We start from the raw sequence: 24,204 nt of genomic DNA, 5'->3' as shown, positions 1-24,204 counted from the left end.
AAGGCTTTATCATTTTTTGGTGGTATTTCAGGAAAACTTTCTAAATTGTTTTACATTGGGAGTATTTGTTACAAAACAAATTTGGACGCAAACAAAGCTTTACACCTTTGAACTTCTGTATACCCGCAACCACAATACAAAATTTAAACTATGTAGCCATGAATTACTCATGAAAGCATCTAATTATTGACCAAATCAAACAACCCACTCCACATGGTTTCTTTCACAAAGAATGCTTACTCCTGGTGAATCTGGGCAAGATAGATTATTTATTTTAATTCAGTTTTATTGATGTATACAATTCCTATATTGTATATTCTTCATTTGCATGCCTCTGATTTCCCCCCTCTAATTTTAACTTTAATAGCTTGTCCTGCTCAAACAGAAAATTTACAAAACATATGGGGAATTAGTTGTCTGCCATAGCCAATGTTAATTTTTAAATAAGATTTCATATCAGTTGAATGCCCTTCCTTTAGAGCTCCTTAAGGTTTGTAATATACAACCCTAACATAATTCATTCTTTGATTTTCAAGACTCTGATCCTTTCAAGTCTTTAGCCTGCCCCTCCCCGCCAAAAAATCCACTTGAGGCAAGATGTTTAAGTGCAATGTGTTTTACCAATAAAAAAGAAGACACCTAGACACCCAAATCATAATTTAGAATCAATAGGGGGAGGGGGAAAGAATCACCTTCTCTCATGCAGAGGTGTAAATTCCCTATCAAGAAAGGTAATCAATATTGAGATAGGATAAAAAAGCCAATCCTTTGCTCCTAAATATTAACAGCATATCACATACATGCACTATTCTGCTACTGTCAACCTTAACTTAGATTTCCTGACTTTGGTCAGTTTGTATTATACATTTACAACATATCGTGTGTAAAGTATTTTTTATCCCCATATCAGTTTCCTATTAAAAAAAGGAAGCAAAAAGTTAGGGTCTCTTCAGAAAACACAAGTTGTCAAATCCATGGGAAGAACAGAGTGCCACAGAGATAATGAATAATGGAAAGGGATGTTTTAAGGTCTGAAATATGCCTTGTATTTCCACAAAGCTGTACTGATTTAGAGCCCAGTTCTGAAAGGGAACTTAAACTGGCCTTCAATCTTTGCAACAACAAAAGTGCACTCACAATTGGTGTCATGTAGATACAAAATCTGAGGTTGCTTCTAAAAAGAGAGTCATGCAGTTAAAGAGCAAATGTTTAAATATTGGTAAATATCTTTAGAAATCATGGGGAAGACAGTATGTGGCAACATATGGAACCATGAGAAGCAGTCTGAGGCCATTCTGCAATGTAGAATCACAAATGGAATATATAGCATGACATACGTCAGTCATTAAGTACGTTCCATGATAGTGACCTGACATCATAGAAGCACAATTCTAGAAATTAACAGGTAGTCACTGTAGTCAGACATGTTACCATACAGCTTAAATTAATAGATTAAAAGGTTTCCTTGCAGCAAATTAGTTTTAGGACAACATACAGATCTGTTAGAACTTAATGAACAATACTTGCTAACAATGAGATTTTCTTTTTAAAGGATCTGCATCAATATATTAATGATATCAGTAGCTAATTACATAATATGAAGTCATTTTAATTTACATTAGGTAAAGCATTCATGAACAGCCTCAAAAAGAAAGGAGGGGAGGGCAGGAGAGGATGGGTAAGAGTTCATGTTTTTTAAACCAGGAAATAGCCTTTGTATCACTGCCAATTCAAACTTTGAATCTCACTGACTTTGTCCAGACAACAATGCTCTCTATTAACTATACACACTTGACTTAGAGGCAAATTGATGTCTAATTTGAAGTTCTGTCGGTTACAACTCTAGTTAAATAAACCCTAATCTGACTCAAGCAGCTGTCTAACCAAGGATAAACAATAAGAAATGCAAAAGAGCCAGTTCAGCACAGCTTTGTCAGAGAAAGGGACACTCAGTGTGTGAAAGAAACAAAGGTTGGCTGTGCTTTTCTTGCAAGCTTTGGTGAAATAACATTTGCGACTCCACAGCATGCACAAGGCAGTAACATCCCCCCTCCCATCTTAACTCTTCCAGTGAAGCAGCTAAATTATAGAACCTTGCATAAAAGTGTTTTCCACCTCTAATCACTGCCATTTATCCATTTTTTAAATAGGATAAAAATTCATACTATTTAAAGACAATATAGCATAGGAATCTCATCCAATGTCTTGTCTGTTACCTCAAGAAAAGGCAAAAGGAACTTTGGAGCAGAGAGTGATGGAATAACTTTACTATCGGGTTTAGGAAGAATTACATCCTCCTAATGGTTGCTTTGTGCCCCGAAGCATGAGGCCTTATATATACTTACCGCCTTATTTTATCATATATAAGGTAAATGTGGATTTTCTCATTATCCTTATGAAAATCTACACCTATTCTGAATTCTATTAAGCTCTTGGTATCAGTGGTATCTTGTGACACTCAATTTCAAAGTGCCTACTTGTGCACTGTGTAAAAAAGGATTTTTTGCTGGTTTGAAATTTGCTGCCTTTCAATTTGCTTGTTTTTGTGTTATGAAAAGGAGGGGAAAAAAAATCACACACTCCTTTTACCTTTCATTATTTTAAACAGTTCTATTATACTTTTCATCTCTAAAAACTTATATCCATTCTTTTGAATCTTAGTTAAACTGTGCTTAATATGAGAGATAGAGAGAAGTAAATACTGTATTCTAGATGAAGGCATACTACCGATTTATATAATTGCAGAATACATTCGGCATTTTCTATATACCTTTTTTATACATTTTTTTGCACTATTGTGGCAGTCGCTGCATGTTTTCTAAAGTGATTATTAATTTAAAATCCAGCAATATGCAAGAGTAGTTCAAATTATTCCTTCTAATGTGCTTTTATGTTTGTCAGGGAATTTTATCTACCATTGAGTTGCCCACAACTAGCACCAGTCTTTCAGTCTTCTCTAGTGCCGCCAAACTTAAATAATTGTGTCCTCTACAAGTTTTGCCATCAGACACTTGCTCAAGCACTTATCAAGAAGATAAGAATGTAAGAAAGGCCATACTGGGTCAGACCAATGGTCCATCTAGCCCAGTATCCTGTCTTCCATAAATGGCAGGTGCCAGATGCTTCAGATGGAATGAACAGAACAGGGCAATTTCAAGTGTTATCCAGTCCCAGCTTCTGGTTAGGGACACCCAGTTAGGGACACCCAGATCATGGGACTGCGTCCCTGACTATCTTGGCTAATAGTCATTGATGGGCCTGTCCTTCATGAACTTATTAAATTCTTTTTTGAACCCACTTCTACTTTTGTCCATCACAACCACCCTTGGAAATGAGTTCCATAGCTTGACTGTGTGTTGTGTGAAGTACTTCCTTAAGTTTGTTTTAAACCTGCTGCCTATTAATATAATTGGGTGAGCCCTGGCTCTTGTGTTATCTGAAGGGGTAAATAACACTTCCCTATTCACTTTCTCTGCACAATTCATGTTTTTATAAACTATCATACTGTTCCCCCCGCCCCCAAGTCCTCCCCATCATCTCTCTTTTCTAAGCTAAAAAAGACTGTCTTTTTAAAACTTTTTTTCATATGGAGGCGGTTCCATTCCCCTAATAATTTTTGTTGCCATTCTCTGCACTTTTTCCAATTCTATTATATTTTTTTGAGATTGGGTGACCAGAATTGCATGCAGTATTCAAGGTGTGGGTGTACCATGGATTAATATAGTGCCACACACACACACACACACACTTTGAATACTGCTGGCATGTGTGTGTATATATATGTACATACACACACAAAAAAATGGTTCCAAACATTGTTAGCTTTTACGATAGTGATATTAAATACCAATCCTAGTACAGAATCTTGAGGCACTCCACTGTTATCCATTTGTTAATCCTACTCATTTTCAACTGTGCCCAGTTTCTAAACCATGACAATACTTCTCACCCTGTGCTTAATCTTCCATAACCTCCTCTTGTGACAATTCTGTCCAAAGCATTTTGCTAGTTAAAATAAATTGACATCCAGCTCTTAGACACTTCTTGTAGACACCAAGAGTTCTAATAAATGAGAGGTGCACAATTTCTCCTTACACGTGGTTTGTCCCTATTACTTTCATCTACATTTGTAAATATCTTTAACACCAATTTTCCTCAATACTGAAGTAAGGCTCCTGTCTGTATTTCTCAAGATTATTACTAACAGCTTTATAAAAGGTAAATTTAAAATCAGCTACTATACTGGAAACTTTGATGAGATTTTGTTACTGACAGTTTATCTGTGACATTCAAACTTCTAGTATGTTCAGAGTGAATTTGTTTGAGTCTGCTATTGTTCCTCTACCTACACTCAATTTCTTAAAGAAAAAGTTTATATGGACCCTATATTAATACCTAAAAATATACTACAGAATAGCAGAGTCACATATCTGCTACGACCATTTAACCAGTTACAAGTTTCAATCATCATCAGTTATTTAGTGCCCCTCCCTTAAACTTAAATTCTCTTACAACTAATTGTATCAAGCAAGTAGACATTGAGACCAAACAAACATTGTTATTGGCACAGAATGCATAATTCAAGGAGACCAGACTGTTCTGGACTACTTACATCACCTTACAATGAAAGCCTTAAGCAACAACTGACTTCATTTCTTTATCAGAACCACTAGAAAAAAAAACTTTGTAGATTACAAAACCAACCACTAAAAGGCCATCAGAAAGAATACAGATAAAGCAAATACTGTTGTGAAATAAAAAGAAGATTGTAATTGCTTGACCACTGCTAAAAATTAGTTGTCATTAAAACTGGGTTATAGATTACTGCAATAAATGACAGAATTTTAAGAAACTTTAATCTGATATAGAAACTGAATTGGAACTCTAGGAGCAGGTACGTATTTATTCTGAAAATTAGTCAATTGACTATAAATACATAAAGTATTGAATCTAGAACACTTACTGTATTATCAAAAATCTGTTGCCAGAAAAATTATAATAAAACTCAATGTACAGATGCCCCTCAGGTTACGCAAGACCCGATTTATGCAAATTTGCACTTACAAAAAAAGTTCCATAAGCCAGAAATAGGATTCTCGAGTTGTGGAAATTTTTGCGTTACGTACGGGTATATGTTTCTGATTTACGCAAGGCTTTCCGGAACAGAACAGGGCGTCTGTAACTATAGAGGATATTATATTCATGATACTTTGTGATATGGATCTATAAAAATCTGAGCAAGTTGACAGTGGTCAAGATCAAATAGTTTACCTTTGTAAAGCTTTGTGAATCCGTTTGCATTTCTCTCGTAAAATCTGAAAAATGTCTAGACAAAAGAAAAAAGAGCCTCAGTCTCTTGCTGTATATTTCTATAAATCCCAAATAAACTTTGAGCCTCTCTACCTCTTCTTACAACGATCCTTGTTCCTAAGGGAATGCCATTCCCATCATGAAGTGACAAGTGTTCTCCCCCACCCCCACTGCTATTTCAGTGGAGTAGTTTCTGTCTAGAACTCTTTGTGTGAGCCAATTAAAGGACAACAAATGGAGAATCAAGAAATTATAGGCTGAAGGAATATAATTGGAAAGTAAGATGGGCTTCAACCTTTGATAACTATGTTCTCCTTTTTTCCTTAACTTACCTTTCCTTGAAAATTACCAAATACGTTCTGGTCAAAATAAGAGGAGGGAAATCAGTAGGACATTTGTTTATAGTGAACAACAACAGTTTTTAATTAAGTGTTCAGTGTCTCCCTTCTCTGGCTCTTTCCATTTCCACTTCTCCTTTTCACTGTGTGTGAAAAAAAAGGAGGGGGGGTAGGAAGAGATGTATGGTAGGAAGAGAGAGTGCGAGGGAAAGTTAAAGGGAGAATGAGTGAAAAGGAGATAATGAATGTAAGATGTGGAAAGGGAGAGAATGAACGAATGAAAGGGAAAAGTAAATGAGGAAGCGCTAGGCCAAGAGGGTGAGGGATGGAAGTGGGGGAAATTATGCCCACAGGCTTTAATCTTGAGCTCAGACAGTTAGTGTTCCCTCTGAGCAGAATAACTTATCACATTACAAAGTATTTGATTTTTCAGAATGAAATACCTGGATTCTCTTCCATGATATTGAGGGCCTCAATAGCAGCAGCAGCTAGAAGGGGAGGCAGAGAGGCTGAAAAGCAGTAACCCTGACCTGACAATCTCTGAGAAGGAAAATGAAAAGTCATAAACAAAGCTGAAAAGCTTTTATATCAGTTTTGCTTGTTCACGATAGTACAGAAAAATCTTTAAAGTCATTTGGTTTAAATTAAGCCAAAATCATAACTGAACAACAGTCTCTAACTCATCCACATAATCTTTTTGAAGTGGTCTTCTAAATGGAATAAATTCCTATGTAAATCATTTATATCAAGATGCAGCTTGTAAATAGAAGCCAAGTCACTGTCATTTCTTAGTAATTCAGTCTGCTATTCCATTTAAAAATAAGAGGTGGCATACCTGATGGTCAATAACAAAAGATCTTCCACAGCAAAATCCTCCAATAGAAGCCAGGGAATTCTCCATGTTTGCACTAATCAGATCTATATCGTCAGCCTGCCATTCAATTAACAGAATATTATGAGAGAGGAACAAGGTGGATGGAAGTAAAGTGATGCTTAATTAAATCAAGATAATTTACAATATATAAACTAAGCTTCAAATTAACATGTGTACTAGGGAAAAATACACCAGGCTACCTACCCCCTTCCCCCCAAAACACACACACAAAAACATAGTTTTAAAGCTCCTTGTTTGTATCACTTTAACACAGTTATGGCTGAACTATCTCCACTTTAATTTGAAACTATGTTTATAAGGATCCAAATATACTTCACTTAAATGTTTTCAGGTATTGCAACATATGCAGCATGTAAAAATAAAATTATGCATTTGTAGGTCCCAATCTAGCAAAGTACTTTGGTACCTGACCTATTTTAAGCATGCGAGTTGTCCCAATTAAGTCAATGGGATTGAATGTGATTTAAGTTATTCCTGGGGGGGGAATTCTGCGCCGATGCAGGGGCACAGAATTCATATGGCCCACATTTTTCTGTGCCCTCTGTGCAGAAAAATGTAAATCTGCTAGGGGACACGCGCCTCTTCGCTAGCAGTCCAGGCAGCACGTCTGTTCCAATCTGCCTGGAGCAGCCTCAGAGATGGGGGCTGGGTGCATGTGCATGCATGCCTGTGTGATCATCGTGGGGGGAGGGATAGAGAGGGGCCTGAGCGCACTTGCATGTGACTGTACTCCTGGGGGGATTCTGTGGGACTGCGCACCCACACAGAAAACACCCTGCCACACACACACTTCCTGCTTTTCCCCTGCAGAAAATGGCAGGGAAGCTTCGCAGGGTGTGACACCATGTGTGCAGGTTTTTTTTTGTTTTTTGAGGGGAGGGAGAAATTGTCCCCCAAACAAAAGCAAGGCATGGGGGGGGGGGGGGCGCCACACAGGGTTATGTGCCACTGCCCCCCCTTGGACTCTGCAGCTGAATGCAGCCTCCTGGGTCCTAGTGCCAGTTGTGCTTCCCTTCTGTGTTCTGGGAGCCTTCCTATTTTCTGTGGAACAGTGAGCTCCCATGGTGGGGGTGGGGGGAAGAGGCAGTGGGGCAGGAAGGGGGGTGGAATAGGGCAGAGAGAGGGGTATGGAGGGGAGGGGAGGGAGAAGAAAAAGGGATAGGGGAATCACGATGGGCCCCATTAAGCAGGCCCAATGGAACCCTCACCCGGACAAGCCCTACCCCCCGACCCCGGGATCCCTGTGATGAGCCCCCCAGAACCCAACCCCCCCCCACTGAACCCCACACCCAGACCCTCCTGCCAAGCCCTATCTACCCTCACCCCCTGCTGAGCCCAACCACTATCACCTGAATCCTCTGCAGAGTCCCATTACCCCTGCACCCAGAACCCCAAGTCCATGCATCCTAATCTCCCACTGAGCTGCCCACACCCAGATTGCCCCACACAGAAACCTCTCACCCCACACCTGGATCCCCCCCACACTAAGCCCCTCCACACTTGGATCCTGCTGGCTGAGCCTGCCCATCCACACCTGGTGCACCTGGCACAGAGGGGCAGGACCCCCGGGTGTTTCTGGGGCAGGCCCAGCCCTTGTACTGCCAGGGTCAGATGCAGTCTCACTGCCGAGTCCCTGTACTGGGGGAGGTGGGGGCTTCAGGGTGATCGCCCACCTCAGTGCAGCCAGTGACCTGTGCTCCCCACTGCCATGCCAGAGCCACATTTATTTATTGACAAATAAAATTTGCAGAATTTTAAAATATTGGGCGCATATTTTTTTATTTTTTGGCACATAATTCCTCAGGAGTATTTAAGTACATGCTTAACTGGAGTTGGCTTTGGATCTAGAAATACCTAATTGTCCCATTAACTCACCGGTTGCAAACAAGTTCTCTTTTTGTGAGGTGTGCAATGCAGCACATAGAAAGAAATGGTCTTTACCACAAAGAGCTTTAATTCTAAATAGAAAAGACAGACAAAGCCTGGGGATGGGCAAGGGGATTTTACAATAAGCCAAGGAATCAAATGATGCTTGGCAAACATCTTGGTAGTCCCACTTGCACTTTGTTTCTTCAAATTCATTTCTTGTTTTGTTCCAAATATATTATGTGGGTTGGAGGAGTTAGGGCAAATGAGCAGGAAACAAAGGCAGGAGAAGTGGAGAAGAGATGGGAGCATGGAAGGCAGGGAGTGCAATGCTGGCAGGAGGGAGAGATTAGCAGAGAAGAAAGGATGCCAGAGGTCAGATAGAAGGAGACAGAATTTGACATTACCAATGTTCAGGAGGTTGTGAAAGTCGCTTCTGCTGAGGAACCATTGCCTCCAATGTGTACATTTCTTCCTTCTCCAGCCCATGGCGGATGAAGAAAAGGGCCTCTTGTGCGATCACTATACAGGTCATGCCAAACCAATGTTCCCAAGCATAGGGAACCTGCTGAATTTGTGAGCACCAGGAAGTCCTACCACAATGAGCAGGACTATGGCTAAAACTTAACTATAGAAAGTCTGACTCCATATGTCAACCACCCTGTGCCCCACCGAAGGAGAGTGAGGAATGGAGGAACAGCACATGGAGAGGGACTTTTGTGACCTTCCCCACCAGAATATTTTTGTGTTAATGTAGGTACAGGGAGCAAAAAAGTGCCTGGGCCCAATTTATAAACTGAATGGACTTAATTTATCTTGAAAAAAATGGCAAGTATTTTTAGAGACTAAATTCAGTGAGCTGTCAAATAGAGAGACGTAAATTATGCTTTCAGTGAAAAGTGAAATGCAACCTTAACTGTGGAGACACCTCCACAGTACCTTTCACTTTAGCTTTAAGATACTCTCTTTCAAGTCCACGTCTTGGTGTATTGAAGTGTGCCATGCCCGAGTACAGGCTAAAACAGAGATATTGGTATCTAAACACAGTAAGATACAAATGTCTTTGGAGAAGCTACAATAAGTTGTGCTCATCTGTAGCATAGTGATATTTAATATTCATGCACTTTAAAAACATTCTTTCATGTAAGCAGGATTGATTTTTAAACAGCATTTCTTTCCCACTTAACATTTTGTTTAAGAGCAAAAGTATTCTATTGCATTTAAAATTAAGACTCATCTCTACTATCACACATGCAGGCTCACATTACTATGTAAACTAAAGAGTCTGTTGCCACATGTGTGTGAGCAGAGTATTGGACTAAAGACTCCCCAGTGCCAAATGTATTCCATCTCCAACCCCAAGTACAATATCCTCACAGGACAAAAATAGCATATCACATTCACTATTTCTCCCCTCCATTCTAACAAGAGATATAAATAAACCAGTTTTTATTAAGACTTTTCCTAAAAGTAGTTCACTCGTCAGAGAATTTTGTGCAAAATTCAAATACAAAGTGAATGTTAATGGCAGATGATAAAAGAGGTCTTGTAAAGAGGAACAGTGCCAACTCCACCTACCCCCAATGTTGCTATTTAAACTAAGAAATTAAGTGGTTGTGTTTTCTATTAAACAAAAAGATCAGTATAGTAATTGGATATCCAGATTGACTCAAAATTCCTACCATACACAGATGAACACTCTTAAAATCTGTAGTACTGTCATTGCCAAAAATATACAAAAAAAAAAACAGTATCAGAACTTGCCCCAGTCTACAACTCTCTTGCCAACACGAAATAGTCCCAATGAAAGAAAAAAAAGCCTGGCACTTACATTTATTCCAAAGTGTTCCGTAACACCTCGTCCATGTTCTCCGAGGACTCCAAAGGAAAGACTTTCCTCCAAAAAAATCCTCACTTTATATTTATATTTCAATTTTATCTGCAGATTTAATAGTACAAATGATACACTCTAATATTACTGACATTTTGCAAAGAAAAAGTACAAGGTACATGTACAAAAGATTGAAAAATCACATGAAAGATCCTATAAAGTATCCTGAATAACATAAGACTGTTAATCCCACTATAATACTCAGCCATTTTGTGTGTTTTAGAGTCCTGCACACCATTGCCACTGTTTAACGCTTAAAATAAGTATATGAAATCTAAAATGTCTATAGTCATTTATGAGACCTAACTTGGATTTTCTTTTTAAGAAACAGGCTATAAAATACTTTAAAATATTACATAAGCTATTCACAGCATTCTCCCCATCACGATCAGGAACAGTGTTGTACACAAAATCTATATTTAATAATTAAGGTTGTACTCCCTGGAGTCAAATGTACTGTTTTAATACAAGAACTAGGGGTCACCAAATGAAATTAATAGGCAGCAGGTTTAAAACAAATCAAAGGAAGTTCTTCTTCACGCAGCGCACAGTCAACTTGTGGAACTCCTTACCTGAGGAGGTTGTGAAGGCTAGGACTATAAGAGCATTTAAAAGAGAACTGGATAAATTCATGGTGGTTAAATCCATAAATGGCTATTAGCCAGGACGAGTAAGGAATGGTGTCCCTAGCCTCTGTTCGTCAGAGGATGGAGATGGATGGCAGGAGAGAGATCACTTGATCATTGTCTGTTGGGTTCACTCCCTCTGGGGCACCTGGCATTGGCCACTGTCGGGAGACAGGATACTGGGCTAGATGGACCTTCGGTCTGACTCGGTACAGCCATTCTTATGTTTTCATTATTTAAGAGACCAGCCTCAATTTTTAAACTAAAACAAAAAAGTGATTTTAGTCTAAACCTATTAAGGAGGTATACTCTGTAAAAACAGATCATTGCTATATGATAGGATATGTATATTACAGAACTGCAAAATTTGGAACCTGATTATGAATACCTCAGAAATGTCAATTACAATAATCCACTTTGTAGCTAACACAAAAAGGGATATAATATTCTATTATATTTTAGAAATGTTATCATGAATGAAGGGAAGGTATAAGGATTCAAGCAAAGCATTCACTGCCTTTGGCATTTCCTTACTTTTAAGGTTCAAAGATGCAATATTAATATTTTATTAGTAATGTGTGTACATAACACACACAGCTTAAACAAACAAAACTGAAACCACTTACCAATTCTGGAAGAGGACAAATATCTCCAGTATTCATATATAGCCCTTCCACCAGAATAAACCTTCGAGTTACACAGGCCTTACGAGGATTCTTCAGAGAAAATGTATGTTTCAGTATGTATGAAGTGTTCAACAACAAAAAATACAAACTTCTATTAAGATAACTATTTGTTTTTTCAACTTTTATATCCTAGTTGGAACTTAGTATTTCTGCTCTTATAACCATATTAAGTGTCTTACAGTTGGCTGACTATTTGGCTTTATTATTTTTAAAGTTGCCATATTTAAGATTCTGTGCCATTGTGTAACAAATCAGGGATTGAATACCACCGATTCAGCTAAATTGCACACTTACACTAAGGGAATAATATTCAGGACTGTATATTTTGAGACCAAGTCTCTATCACAGAGAATAGAAATGCTCCCTTAGCTGTCACTGTTCAGGGTGTACTTCCTCTTTGTCACAAAAAGATAAGTGGAAACAGTGTAATTTAAAGACTTTAAGGCTTTTCAGCATAAGGTTACTACAGTCAGTTTCAACTCAACAGAATCCTGTTACAAGGGCTCTTTTATAACATACCTCAAATATATTCTTATAGATAAAGCCAGAAGGGACCACTGTGATCATCTAGTCTGATGTCCTGAGTAACAAGGGCCCTGGGACTTCCCTGAATTAGTTCCTGTTTGAACTCTCTTTTAGAAAGACATCCATTCTTGATTTACAAATTTCCAGTGATGGAAGAATCCATCACAAAGCTCAGTAAATTACTCCAATGGTAGATATATCCTCACTGTTAATAATATGCACCTTACGTCGAGACTGGATTTGTATACCTTTATCTGCCAGACTGAAGAGCCCTCTTATCAAAATTCTGTTCCCTATGTAGTACAGTAAAAGCTGTGTTGGCTGGGGGTTCGGGCACGGGAGGGGGTGCAGGGCAGGAGTTGGGGCATGGGGAGGAGTTTCAGGGTGTTGGATCGGGGGGGGGGGGGAAGCACTTACCTCGAACGGCTCCCCACATGCGGCGACATGTCCCAACTGCTCCTAGGTGGAGGCGCGGCAGCACACAGAGCTGCCTGCCATGCCTCTGCGTAGGAGCGGAGGGACAAGTTGCTGCTTGCAGGGAGCCGCATGAGATGAGTGCCTCCTGGATCTGGCACTTCACATCCCCTCCCACGCCCCAACCCCCTGCCCAGAGCCCCCTCCCACACCTAAATTCCCTCCCAGAGCCCATGCCCCACACCCTCTCCCATGCCCCAACCTCCAGCCCCGCACCCAAACTCCCTCCCAGAGACCGTGCCCTGCACCCAAACTCCCTCCCTCTTAGTTAACTGGCATTCTTCACTTACCAGGACCCCCCATTTCCCCAACATTCCAGATAAAAAACACTTTTACTGTACTTATAGACCAATCAAGTTACCCCTTAAATTTCTCTTTGATAAGCTAAACAGATCAAGCTCCTTGAGTCTTGCCTATAAGGCACGTCTTCCAATTCTTTAATCATTTTCCTGGCCCTTTTCTGAATCCTTTCCAATTTATCCATATCCTTCTAGAAGTGTGTACATCAGAACCAGACAGTATTCCAGTATTGGTGACACCAGTGCCAAAAGCAGAAGCTACATATCCTCTTTACTCCTACTCACGACTCCCCTGTTTATATATCCAAGGTTTGCATTAGCCCCTTTGGCCACAGCATCACATTGGAAACTAACATTTAGCTGATTATCCATGAGGACCCTCAAGTCTTTTCAGCGTCACTGTTTCTCAGGATAAAGTCACTCATGCTAGAAGCATGGCCTGCATTCTTTTTTCCTAGATGTACAATGTTATATTTGGCTGTATTGAAACACACTGTTTGCTTGGGTCCAGCTTACTAAGTGATCCATGTTGCCTCTGTATCAATGACCTGTCCTCTTCATTATTTACTACTCCCCCAATCTAGGTATCATCTGCAAACTTTATCACTCAAAGCTATATTTTCTTCCAGATTATTGATAAAAACGTTACATAGCATAGGGCCAAGAACTGATTCTTGAGGGATCTGACATACTTACTCAATGATTTCCCATTTACAGTTACATGCTGACACTTATCAGCCATTTTTAAATCAATTTTGTGTGCCATGTAAATTTTGCATTGTTCTAGTTTCTTAATGAAAATGTCATGCAGCCGAAGTCAAATACATTACAGAAGCTTTAGATTATATCATATCAACAGATGAAAGTTAACTGGACCTGCTGATTTAAAGAGGTCTAGCTTTAGCAGTTGCTGTTTAATATCCTCCCAAATTACTGCTGGAATGGAAATATATCATCATCATGTTTGGCTCTAATGATAGTTTTTATAAAGAGGGAGTATGTGAAGAGTACATGAGGAAAATCATCTCACCTCTTCTATAGTTCAGGTCTATAATGATTTATTTATAAAGTTAGGGCTGTTCTAACAGTTTTGGTACAGATTTACTTATAGCATTTTAGAAACCGATACTTAATAAGTGTCACCCCTAGGATGGGGGCAGTTACACAGATTTCAAAATAAGTGTATAGGTACAAAAAACTGTGGTTAAATCACAAGCCCTTAGTGACCACTTCCATTACCTACTCTTGACAATACAATTACGGGAAGTGAACACAGCAGCCAAATCCAATTTAACTATAGAAGCAAAATTAAGCAATTGGCAGTGATTGATATAAAACAACAACATTCTACGAGTACTGGATCTATTCAAATATACAACCTACTTAAGAAGGGCAAAAAGACTACAAAGAAATTTTACCTTTTGATCTTCAATCTCTTGTTCTTTCAGAAGTTGCTCAAGGTCAGCCATATCATTATGTTTAAATAACTTAATGTTACTTCTCGATGCCTGTAATCCTTTCTGAATAGCAAAGCAGGCAGCTTCATCTCTGTAAACACAGAATACTCTTTCATTTTGCGCTTGGTTTGTTAATCACTTTTAAACAACAGCATAGGTCAATTACCTTTTAGGCCTCCTTTGCTTTTAAACTGCCTTGTATACTTATATGTGTATAAATAAAATCTATGTTTTATTGCACACAATTTTAAATAATTTAAAATTGGTTTCTAACACCTGTTACCCTCTGCGGCTATGTGGAGACATCTTTACACTTTAGTCATGAAATGTACAATAACGAGTTTTTCTCTAAAGCAAGGACCAGTGCACAGAAGTCATACTAAAGTATTTTCTGGTTTCCAAATTACATTGAACTGTTCATCTGAAACCACTACAAATATATGTAATTAACTATTTTCACTGAGAAGTCATTTTACTGTCTTTGCATCTAGGATGACTATCAGGCTTATTCTGTGGTTACCTATTTTTCATTGTGGCAGTTAAGGAGCCCAACATTCTATAAATAGGGGTATTATACTCCAATAATTATCCATTGGTTCTTCTCTTTCTACCTGCCTCAGTTTTAAAGCACAGCAAGTCTGAGGATGTGCCTGACCTCTCTTATCAGTCTTAAGAGTACTCATACTCATTCTTCCTCTTTTATTCCACTTTATGGTGAGCATTTTCCCCAGTTTTCCAGGCCTGGTAAGCCATTTCTTCAGACTTAAAGATGTGTATGTAATTTCCCCCCAACTAAATAAAATTTTTTGGTAATTTCTTAATCGGATATACTCAGAATTCCTTTTGAAGTTGCAAATCCCTCCTTCTGCACATACTGAACAATGGTAATTTAATTTTCAAATATCAAATCTCTAACATGATGCCATGAATACACCTTTTTTCTCAGTGATAAATACTGTGTGCTACTGAAGCAGAGACTTAGGATACATTTACACTTAAGGCAGCATGCAAAATAAGACCACCACATGCCCAGGTAGCATGGGTAGAAACAGCAATATAGATGGTGAGAGACAGCTTAGGCAAGTAGGGTGCCTACATGCCAGAAGCCTTAGGCCATATGTCCTACATTGGCTCTCTACATGCCCAAGCAGTGCCTCTCCCTTGCCAGAGCCTTTCTTGGTTGCAGCAAAAGGCTCTGGTAGCTCTGCGGCACAGAGCTACATGCTGCAGTGACAAACAGGGATGCAGCCTGACTCTCACTGCAGCGTGTAGCTACACATATGGTGCCCATACCTTATACACCACAGTAAGTGTAGATATAGCCTTACTGCAAAAAACTAAAAATACAAGTGTACAGGTAATAAATATACTGAATTCAGCATATCAAGCTTAAAATATTCTGGCCACTCAATGCAGTACATTTTAATTTGCTTTAATTTAAAATGTGAATACACAAACTGTAGCTCTTACTAAAAAAAGTCAAGAGAAACAGGTTTAGGGAATGCAGCCTTAACCATGAGTCTACTGCTATTTATTGCATGGGTATATGTTCTCACAGAAAATAATCTAACTTAAATACAGCCTATTTTCTCATCACAAAGTGGGATAACCTCTTTCCTCCAAATAAATGTAAGTATGAAGCTTTTCTGTTTATCCAGGTGAACCTTTCTATTGTAGCTTTGTGGTTGCAGAAGCATTTTGCATGATAGGAGAGGCAAAATTTACTAACTTTCAAAGAAAGCATTCAGCTAGTAATTGCACTTTTTCTTCATTAAGTTTGAAGTGTTTTGTTTGGTTATTTTAGAGACATTTGATACCAAATATGTCCACTGCTCTCCATACTATTGCAATAATTGCTTGTCAGATTGTCATCAACTCATTTTTATTGACAATGTGAGTGAGGTAATTTGAGAGTAACCATAAGTTGCCAACAGTATTTAACATAATAACATCCAAACATTTCTATCAACTAGTTATTTTTGCCCATAACAAGAACAAATGTTATCACATACAAGCTTAGACTCTCTACACATCAACTGAATGCATTTTTTAAGCATGCTAGAATCACATAGATGGTACATTTGGGTCCTGATTTCTTATCAGATGCAGTTAGCTCTATAACTAAAGTTTCAAATTTTTTGCAACATACTAGGTTTAAAGATTTAGGTTTTCTAGACCAGTTACAGATTTTTCTTCCTGTAAGCACTGTGTGCAAACCACTATGCATCAGGCATCACTGCTTCAAAGCAATGTTTAAAAAGCATATCCGAGTCTAAAGCACTGTTTTAAAATAGTTTACCCAGTAAAATGGGGACCAGACATAACTATGCAAACTATGTTAACAGTTGAACATTTTCTGTTAAGATAGTAATTCCAATGTTGACTGGGCCAGTATTAGAGAAAAATAGTAAGACTGCTACCCTATTTTAAAGGGAGCCAGATATGGATACCATAGAGAATATTCATTTACTCAGCACAGGCCCAAACCAATAAGATTCCATGTCACACCAAGTATATCATCTTCCTAAACGCATAAATTTATAAGCAACTCCCATTAACAATGAAAGGAGTTTCTCACAGACAAAAAGTGATCACACCTTATTGTATGTAACATGTCCTGGCCCAATCTTAATATTTTTACAGCACTTTAAAAATGGTACATATACTATTTACAGGTATTTTTATATTTTAGCACAAAATAGGTTATAGTGCCCAGTGCTAGTCTTCAAAATAGGTGTGTAAAAATGGCACCTTAATTATTACAGCCATTGCTTGTGAGTATAAAATTGTTGGCTAACATTAACAGTTTATTCCTGTATGCCTGGTGGAGCTAATACAACTAGAAGAACTAGAATATTTCCAATACACCTCTGAACAACATACTAACCCACAGAATCCTCCCTACCAGCACTACCAAAACAAAAAGGATTCTGCGTGGACACCTCCTGAAGGTTGAAACAACAGACTGGACTTTTACATAGATTGCTTCCGTCGACGTGCACAGCTGAAATTGTGGAAAAGCCGCATCACTTGCCCCATAACCTCAGCCATGCTCAACACAACGCCATCAGAACTCTGATATCATCAAAAAGGCTGATAAAGGAGGTGCTGTCATCGTCATGAATAAGGTGGAATATGAACAAGAGGCTGCTAGACAGCTCTCTAACACCACATTCTACAGGCCATAATCATCTGATCCCACTGAGGGTTACCAAAAGAAACTATACCATCTGCTCAAGAAACTCCCTGAAAAAGCACAGGAACAGATCTGTACAGACACATGCCTAGAACCCCGACCATGGGCATTCTATATGCTACCCAAGATCCATAAACCTGGAAATCCTGGACGCCCCATCATCTCAAGCATTGGCACCCTAACGGCAGGATTATCTGGCTATGTGGACTCTCTCCTCAGGGCCTACGCTACCAGCACTCCTAGCTATCTTTGAGACACTACTGACTTCCTGAGGAAACTACAATCCATCAGTGATCTTCCAGAAAACACCATTCTGGCCACTATGGATGTGGAAGCCCTCTACACTAACATTCCACACAAAGATGGACTACAAGCCATCAGGAACAGTATCCCCGATAATATCACGGCTAACCTGGTGGCTGAACTTTGTGATTTTGTCCTCACCCACAACTATTTCACATTTGGGGACAATATATACCTTCAAGTCAGCAGCACTGCTATGGGTACCCGCATGGCCCCATAGTATGCCAACATTTTTATGGCTGACTTAGCTCTCATCCCCCAACGCCCCTACTCTACTTGCGCTACATTGATGACATCTTTATCATCTGGAGCCATGGAAAAGAAGCCCCTGAGGAATTCCACCATGATTTCAACAATTTCCATCCCACTATCAACCTCAGCCTAGACCAATCCACACAAGCGGTCCATTTCCTTGACACTACTGTGCTAATAAGCGATGGTCACATAAACACCACTCTATACAGGAAACCTACTGACTGCTATACTTACCTACATACCTCCAGCTTTCATCCAGGACACACCACATGATCCATTGTCTACAGCCAATCTCTAAAATACAACCGCATTTGCTCCAATCCCTCAGACAGAGGCAAACACCTACAAGATCTCTATCAAGCATTCTTAAAACTACAATATCTACCTGTTGAAGTGAAGAGACAGATTGCTAGCGCCAGAAGAGTAGCCAGAAGTCACCTACTACAGGACAGGCCCAACAAAGAAAACAACAGAACGCCACTAGCCGTCATCTTCAGCCCCCAACTAAAACCTCTCCAGTGCATCAAAGATCTACAACCTATCCTGAAAGATGATCTCTCACTCACAGATCTTGGGAGACAGACCTGTCCTCGCTTACAGACAGCCCCCCAACCTGAAGCAAAATACTCACCAGCAACCACACACCACAGAACAAAAACACTAACCCAAGAACCTATCCTTGCAACAAAACCCGATGCCAACTCTGTCCACATATCTATTCAAGTGACGCCATCATAGGACCTAATCACATCAGCCACGCCATCGGGACTCATTCACCTGCACCTCTACTAATGTGATATATGCCATGTGCCAGCAATGCCCCTCTGCCATGTACATTAGCCAAACTGGACAGTCTCTACGAAAAAGAATAAATGGACACAAATCTGACATCAGGAATTATAACATTCAAAAACCTGTAGAACACCTCTTGGGTCACTCAGTAACAGACTTAAAGGTGGCAATATTGCAACAGAAAAGCTTGAAAAACAGACTCCGAGAAACTGTTGAACTTGAATTAATATGCAAATTAGACCCCGCCAACTCAGGTTTGAATAGAGATTGGGAATGGCTGAGCCATTACACACATTGAATCTATTTCCCCATGTTAAGTATCCTCACACCTTGTTGTCAGTGTCTATCTTGATTATCACTTCAAACGTTTTTTTTCTCTCCTGGTGATTATAGCTCATCTTAATTAATTAGCCTCTTAGCGTGGGTAGGACAACCCCCATCTTTTCATGTTCTCTGTATGTATATACATCTCTTTGCTATATGTTCCATTCTATGCATCCAATTAAGTGGGCTGTAGCCCACGAAAGCTTATGCTCAAATAAATTTGTTAGTCTCTAAGGTGCCACAAGTACGCCTGTTCTTTTAACTAGAAGAGAGTGAGTATTTTTTTTCCCCTTTCACATTGATAAAAGTGTTCATTAAGTTATAATTTGCTGATATCAGAGGGCATAATCAAAGGTGATGCTTAGGTTATATGTGTATAACTGAGCCCTCACCCCCTCGCACACTCTAAGCCCCAATCCAGCCTAGTGAAAATGAACAAGTGAGCGAGGGTGAGGAAGAGCGAGTGACAGAGATAGGTGAGAATGGAGTGGCCAGGGCCTAAGGGAAGGGGCAGGGAAAGGGTGCTCAGTTTTCTGCAATTAGAAAGTTGGCAACCCGAAGTTAAAAGTAAAAGTTGTTTTTTCTGAAGTTGAATATGTTTTAGGTGGAAATTAAGATAGACAATTAGGCATGGAACTGGTTACTTTTTAAAAGTGTGGTCAGTCAATTTTTAGAGTAGAACTAATTTTCGAAGTTAAAATTGAAGCTGATTGTGTTTTATTAGATAAAGACTGCAAACGCCTTGAGGTTTTACAGAGAAATAAGATGAGTACATTACATCACACCCCACAATGGTGATCTGCAAATAATTTCGTAAGTTTCTATCAGAAGTGTAGTTTGTGGTACAACCCTCTTACTTTACTCTTTAAAAAAAAAAAGTGATTGTCATATAGGTAAGCGTAGCTCGAAATGTCACAGGGTAACCAGAAGGCAGTAGAAATATTTCTGAAAACGATTTTACTTTATTTTTATTTAATGTTCAAGTCTCTTCAGAATGAGTTCAGTACCTCACAGAAGCTTGCCCTCAAGCTCTAGCTGCTCCATTCAATCTTGCTTATGATTAAAATTCTTGCTATGTCACAGTGTTAGTTCTTTCAAAGATAATATTAGTCTTATGGTATTTTTGGCACGACAGAGCATCTGCATATCTAAGTATAAAGTGCCCTATAGCCCCACTATCTCAGAGAGCATGTACCTCAGTGTTCTCACCTTCCATATACAATTCAGGATTTAGACTGGCATGAGTGCTGTCAGATTTAACTTGTCAATCTGGGCTGGCATCTTTCCCCTGACCTTCTAACAGTTATGAAGGCCCTGCAGGCAAGGCAGAAAAGCCTGCCCATCTCAAATTAGCTGCCAACAACACTGCACAATGGCTGATACAGGAAAATTAACCACTGCACTCTTGCTATTCCTTGCATACAAGGGAACTTGTGTTTCCCTCCTTAGGTGGCAATTACTGCCAAAGTCTGATTTTCTTGGGTAACAGCAACAACTGAAAGCTGGCACATTTGGTCTGAAGAACAAATCAGAAGAGATAGGAGTTTTAGGCCCATTGATCAGCTTACATGTTAAATATAATTATACAAACAAGGTTACATTGCTCTACAAAATGGTTTTATTAAAGTTTTCCTTTTATTCTTATGACATTAAACTTTTTCATTTTAATCCAATCTGACTTTCAGCCTACTGATCAAGCTTAAGCTATTTCATGACAACTTCTATTCATTGTAGACATTCAACTTTAGAAAATATGTCCCAGATTCTCCTCTCCATTCAGGCTGCTTTGCAGTGTGCACCTGACAAGAAGTGGCTCTCCTGTAGTTGGCTATGCCATATTTAGGATCATCCCAGTGGGGCGAAAGACTGTCTAGTGGCACAGAGTTGGTTTGCGGCTTCCCCACCACAACCCACTGAGTTCACCAGTAGGTGATGCAAGTTAAAGTGAGTTTCAAAATGTTCTAATTTAAGACAGGGGAATTACCTAATACACAGCCAACAAAAATAGCCATCTTTGCACCCCTCCTCCTAAACTGCACTGTATGCTCCTCAGGCACAATTGAACATTAAATGTACAAATCTATGTGGAGATGCAGTTATCTGGCTAGAGAATACCAGGCTTTTGAACACACACAATGAAGGAGTTCTTCAGGATCTGAATAATATTCTACCTCACCCCCCAGAAATTTTACTCTGGGATCTCTGAAAGGTAAGTGTTACTTACACAAACACTATGTCCCCTCGCTTTGAATATGCTGGAATAGCACTGGCAATTGTGGCAAATCCATATGAGTATATAATAGATTCCTCTGTCCTCATAAATTTTGCTAGTCGATCTTCCAATTCCAAGTGTACATCTGAGAAAAAAATTAAAAATTCTTAGACAAGTTTAATTGTTCTGCTTTTGTTGCAGAATGGCGTAACAGTTTGTACTTGGAAATTAACACAGCCATGTACTGAAACAGGACTTTGCTAAGGAAGAATATAATTGTTTACCAGTGGTAACAGTGTCACAGTAAATTAATCACTAAACACCAAAGCTGATGCATCAATCCTTGATGGGCACTGACTGGTGTTTGTCAAATCCAAGCATCAGAAGTTCTAATAGTTGCCAAACCACATACATATTTGCAAAACTAATATGCCTGTGTACTCAGAACAGCAATGAGAATTTCCTTACATTTAGACTGTAAGCACCAGGGCCGGCTCTACTGTTTTTGCCGAATTGCCGCCGCTGACAGCGGGGGCTGTCTGTGTGCCATTAGGGCGGCACGCGCGTTTCCCCAGCAGCAGCAATTCAGCCGGAAGACAGAAGCTGTGCCGCTGCGGACAGCTGAACATAGAAGCGGCCGCCGCGGAAACGTGCGAGCTGCCCTAACGGCACATGGGCTGCCCCCGCCGTCTGTGGTGGCAATTTGGCGTGCTGCTTGGGGGCAAAAACACATGGACTGCTGCAGATTGCCACCCCAAGCACCTGCTTGGAATGCTGGTGCCTGAAGCCGGCCCTGGTAAGCACCTTAGGGCAGGGACTGCCTTTTTGTTCTGTTTGTACAGCGCCTAGTGCAATGAGGCCCTGGTCCATGACCGGAATTCCTAGCTGCTACTGCAGTGCAAACAGTAACAAGTAATGCAATTTCCAGCAATTAACTAAATCTTGGCTGGCTGAACTTCTGTCCATCCTAACTCAGAAAATCAACACAACCCAATATAATTGCCCAACACAGCACTGAAGCTCATGCCTTATTGCTTTGTTTTCACATGAACTGAGAAGCAGCAAAAAAAAGGTAGACCATTTAGTAGTCTACAAACATTCTACTGCCCCAAGACTGATGTGTCTGTTATGGTATCAACGTTAAAGATGCAGGTTTTCATATTTAAGGGAGGGGTGGGGACAGAAATTGCACAAAGACCCTGGATTTGACCCATGATCTCCACATTATGTGAATCAAATATATACCATTCCCCAGAAGTATACTTCTACTAGATTTGTGTGTACATATTACTCTTTGACTATAATAGGTCTTCCCACTATAACCTTCATCCACGTGATCTGGATCAATTTTATCCAGTCCTTTCCATATTTTAGAAACTGGAAGCCTTGGTCTGCCCTACCTTAATTTGCCTAGAGTATCACTGGTGCAAAGAACTGGCTTTCAGTCTTAAAATTCAATTTTTAACTACAAACCCTTTGTCCAAAAAAAAGTTTTTTCTGGCACTTAGAACCTACACTGATCAACATCTTCCAAATGGAGACAGCTGGAGTACTCCCTAAGTACTTACAGGGTGAATACTGGTTGTGGTCTTTGGAAACACACTCAGAATGTAGACTTCATAAAGGTTTAGAAGTTTGTTTTCAGAAACTCTGGTAACAGTTTTCCTTGTTTTCAAATAATTGCTGGATCTACCAGACTCAATCCCCCAGTCAGTCTGGAAGCTGGATGAACTTTGACTCAACTAGTAAAAGAGGAGCATGGGTAGGATCTGTTGTATGGCAATGAACACCCAAAGAAGAGGCCACATGAAATATAGCATTAAAAAACAAACTTCCTCATGGGGCCTCATCAGCTGAAGTGTGCAGGATATGGAGAAAAGCTACAGCTTTGAGCATCCAGCTATGAATTGCCTAAAGCAGTGGTTCTCAACCAGGGTCCAGGACCCTTTGGGGTGGGGGCGCGGGGATTAGCTGGTTTCAGCAGATCCGCCCAGCAGGGCAGCATTAGACTTGGGTCCCAGGGCAGAAATCCCAGGGCCATGAGCCCCGCCACCCATACAAAGCATGTGCAACTTAACTTTGCAGGGCCCCCTGTGGCACGGGGCCCTGGGCAGTTGCCCTGCTTGCCTAGTGCTGGTCCTGGCTTTTCTATACAGAAAAAAGTTGTTGTGGCACACATGGGCTGTGGAGTTTTTATAGCATGTTGGTGGGGGCTTCAGAAAGAGAAAGGTTGAGAACCCCTGGCCTAGAGGGGGAAAAAAGAAAGCTTTCTAGAGAAGTGTATGTGGATGACCTAAGCCTTTCAATAAAAATACTTGATCTTAAAGCTCAGAACATCAGGCAGCTACCTGGGGAATAAGTGAGAGAAGAGGACATCTAACTCTATAGATTTAATGAGCTTTAACTGACAGATACAACCACCACACACAGTGAAGGGGCTCTATATTCAGAGAGCATTGTTGTTTGCAGCAACCAGGATGTGAATATAATAAATTTCTCATTAAAAACTTAATACTTGACAACTATGATAAGTCACAAAAGCGTTGCCAACATGTAAGAGTCCGAATACTCAGGTCTGCTCACTAATAACTATTATTAGCTGGCTATCACCTTGGATGGACAGGAAGACCAGGTATGTTGTGACATCAATGAACAAAGTCTGCAGGATTAAGTCTAAAAAGCTGCAATAAAACAATCTTGCGCTGGCAGATATGAAATATTTATCAAATTTAAACACGTAAGGTGATTGTCTGAT

The 24,204-nt window shown here is 39.8% G+C and overlaps 1 protein-coding gene across 1 annotated transcript in view; it reads right to left on the bottom strand.

Moving 5' to 3' along the window:
• SPTLC1 (serine palmitoyltransferase long chain base subunit 1) overlaps window positions 1-24,204 on the bottom strand; it is a 50,680-nt gene that overhangs the window by 5,073 nt on the left and 21,403 nt on the right. The window contains exons 6-12 of the mRNA XM_039544198.1: window positions 21,462-21,594; window positions 14,329-14,458; window positions 11,553-11,642; window positions 10,241-10,348; window positions 6,484-6,579; window positions 6,092-6,188; window positions 5,272-5,326 (exon numbers count right to left, since the gene is read on the bottom strand). Of these exons, the coding sequence (XP_039400132.1) occupies window positions 5,272-5,326; window positions 6,092-6,188; window positions 6,484-6,579; window positions 10,241-10,348; window positions 11,553-11,642; window positions 14,329-14,458; window positions 21,462-21,594 (709 nt within the window). The remainder of the gene's footprint in view (window positions 1-5,271; window positions 5,327-6,091; window positions 6,189-6,483; window positions 6,580-10,240; window positions 10,349-11,552; window positions 11,643-14,328; window positions 14,459-21,461; window positions 21,595-24,204) is intronic.

The sequence above is a fragment of the Mauremys reevesii genome, linkage group 6 (assembly GCF_016161935.1).
Source record: "Mauremys reevesii isolate NIE-2019 linkage group 6, ASM1616193v1, whole genome shotgun sequence".
NCBI lineage: Eukaryota > Metazoa > Chordata > Testudines > Geoemydidae > Mauremys > Mauremys reevesii.
The sequence above is the reverse complement of the archived record's forward strand: the minus strand, read 5'-3'. Positions and strand labels throughout refer to the sequence as shown.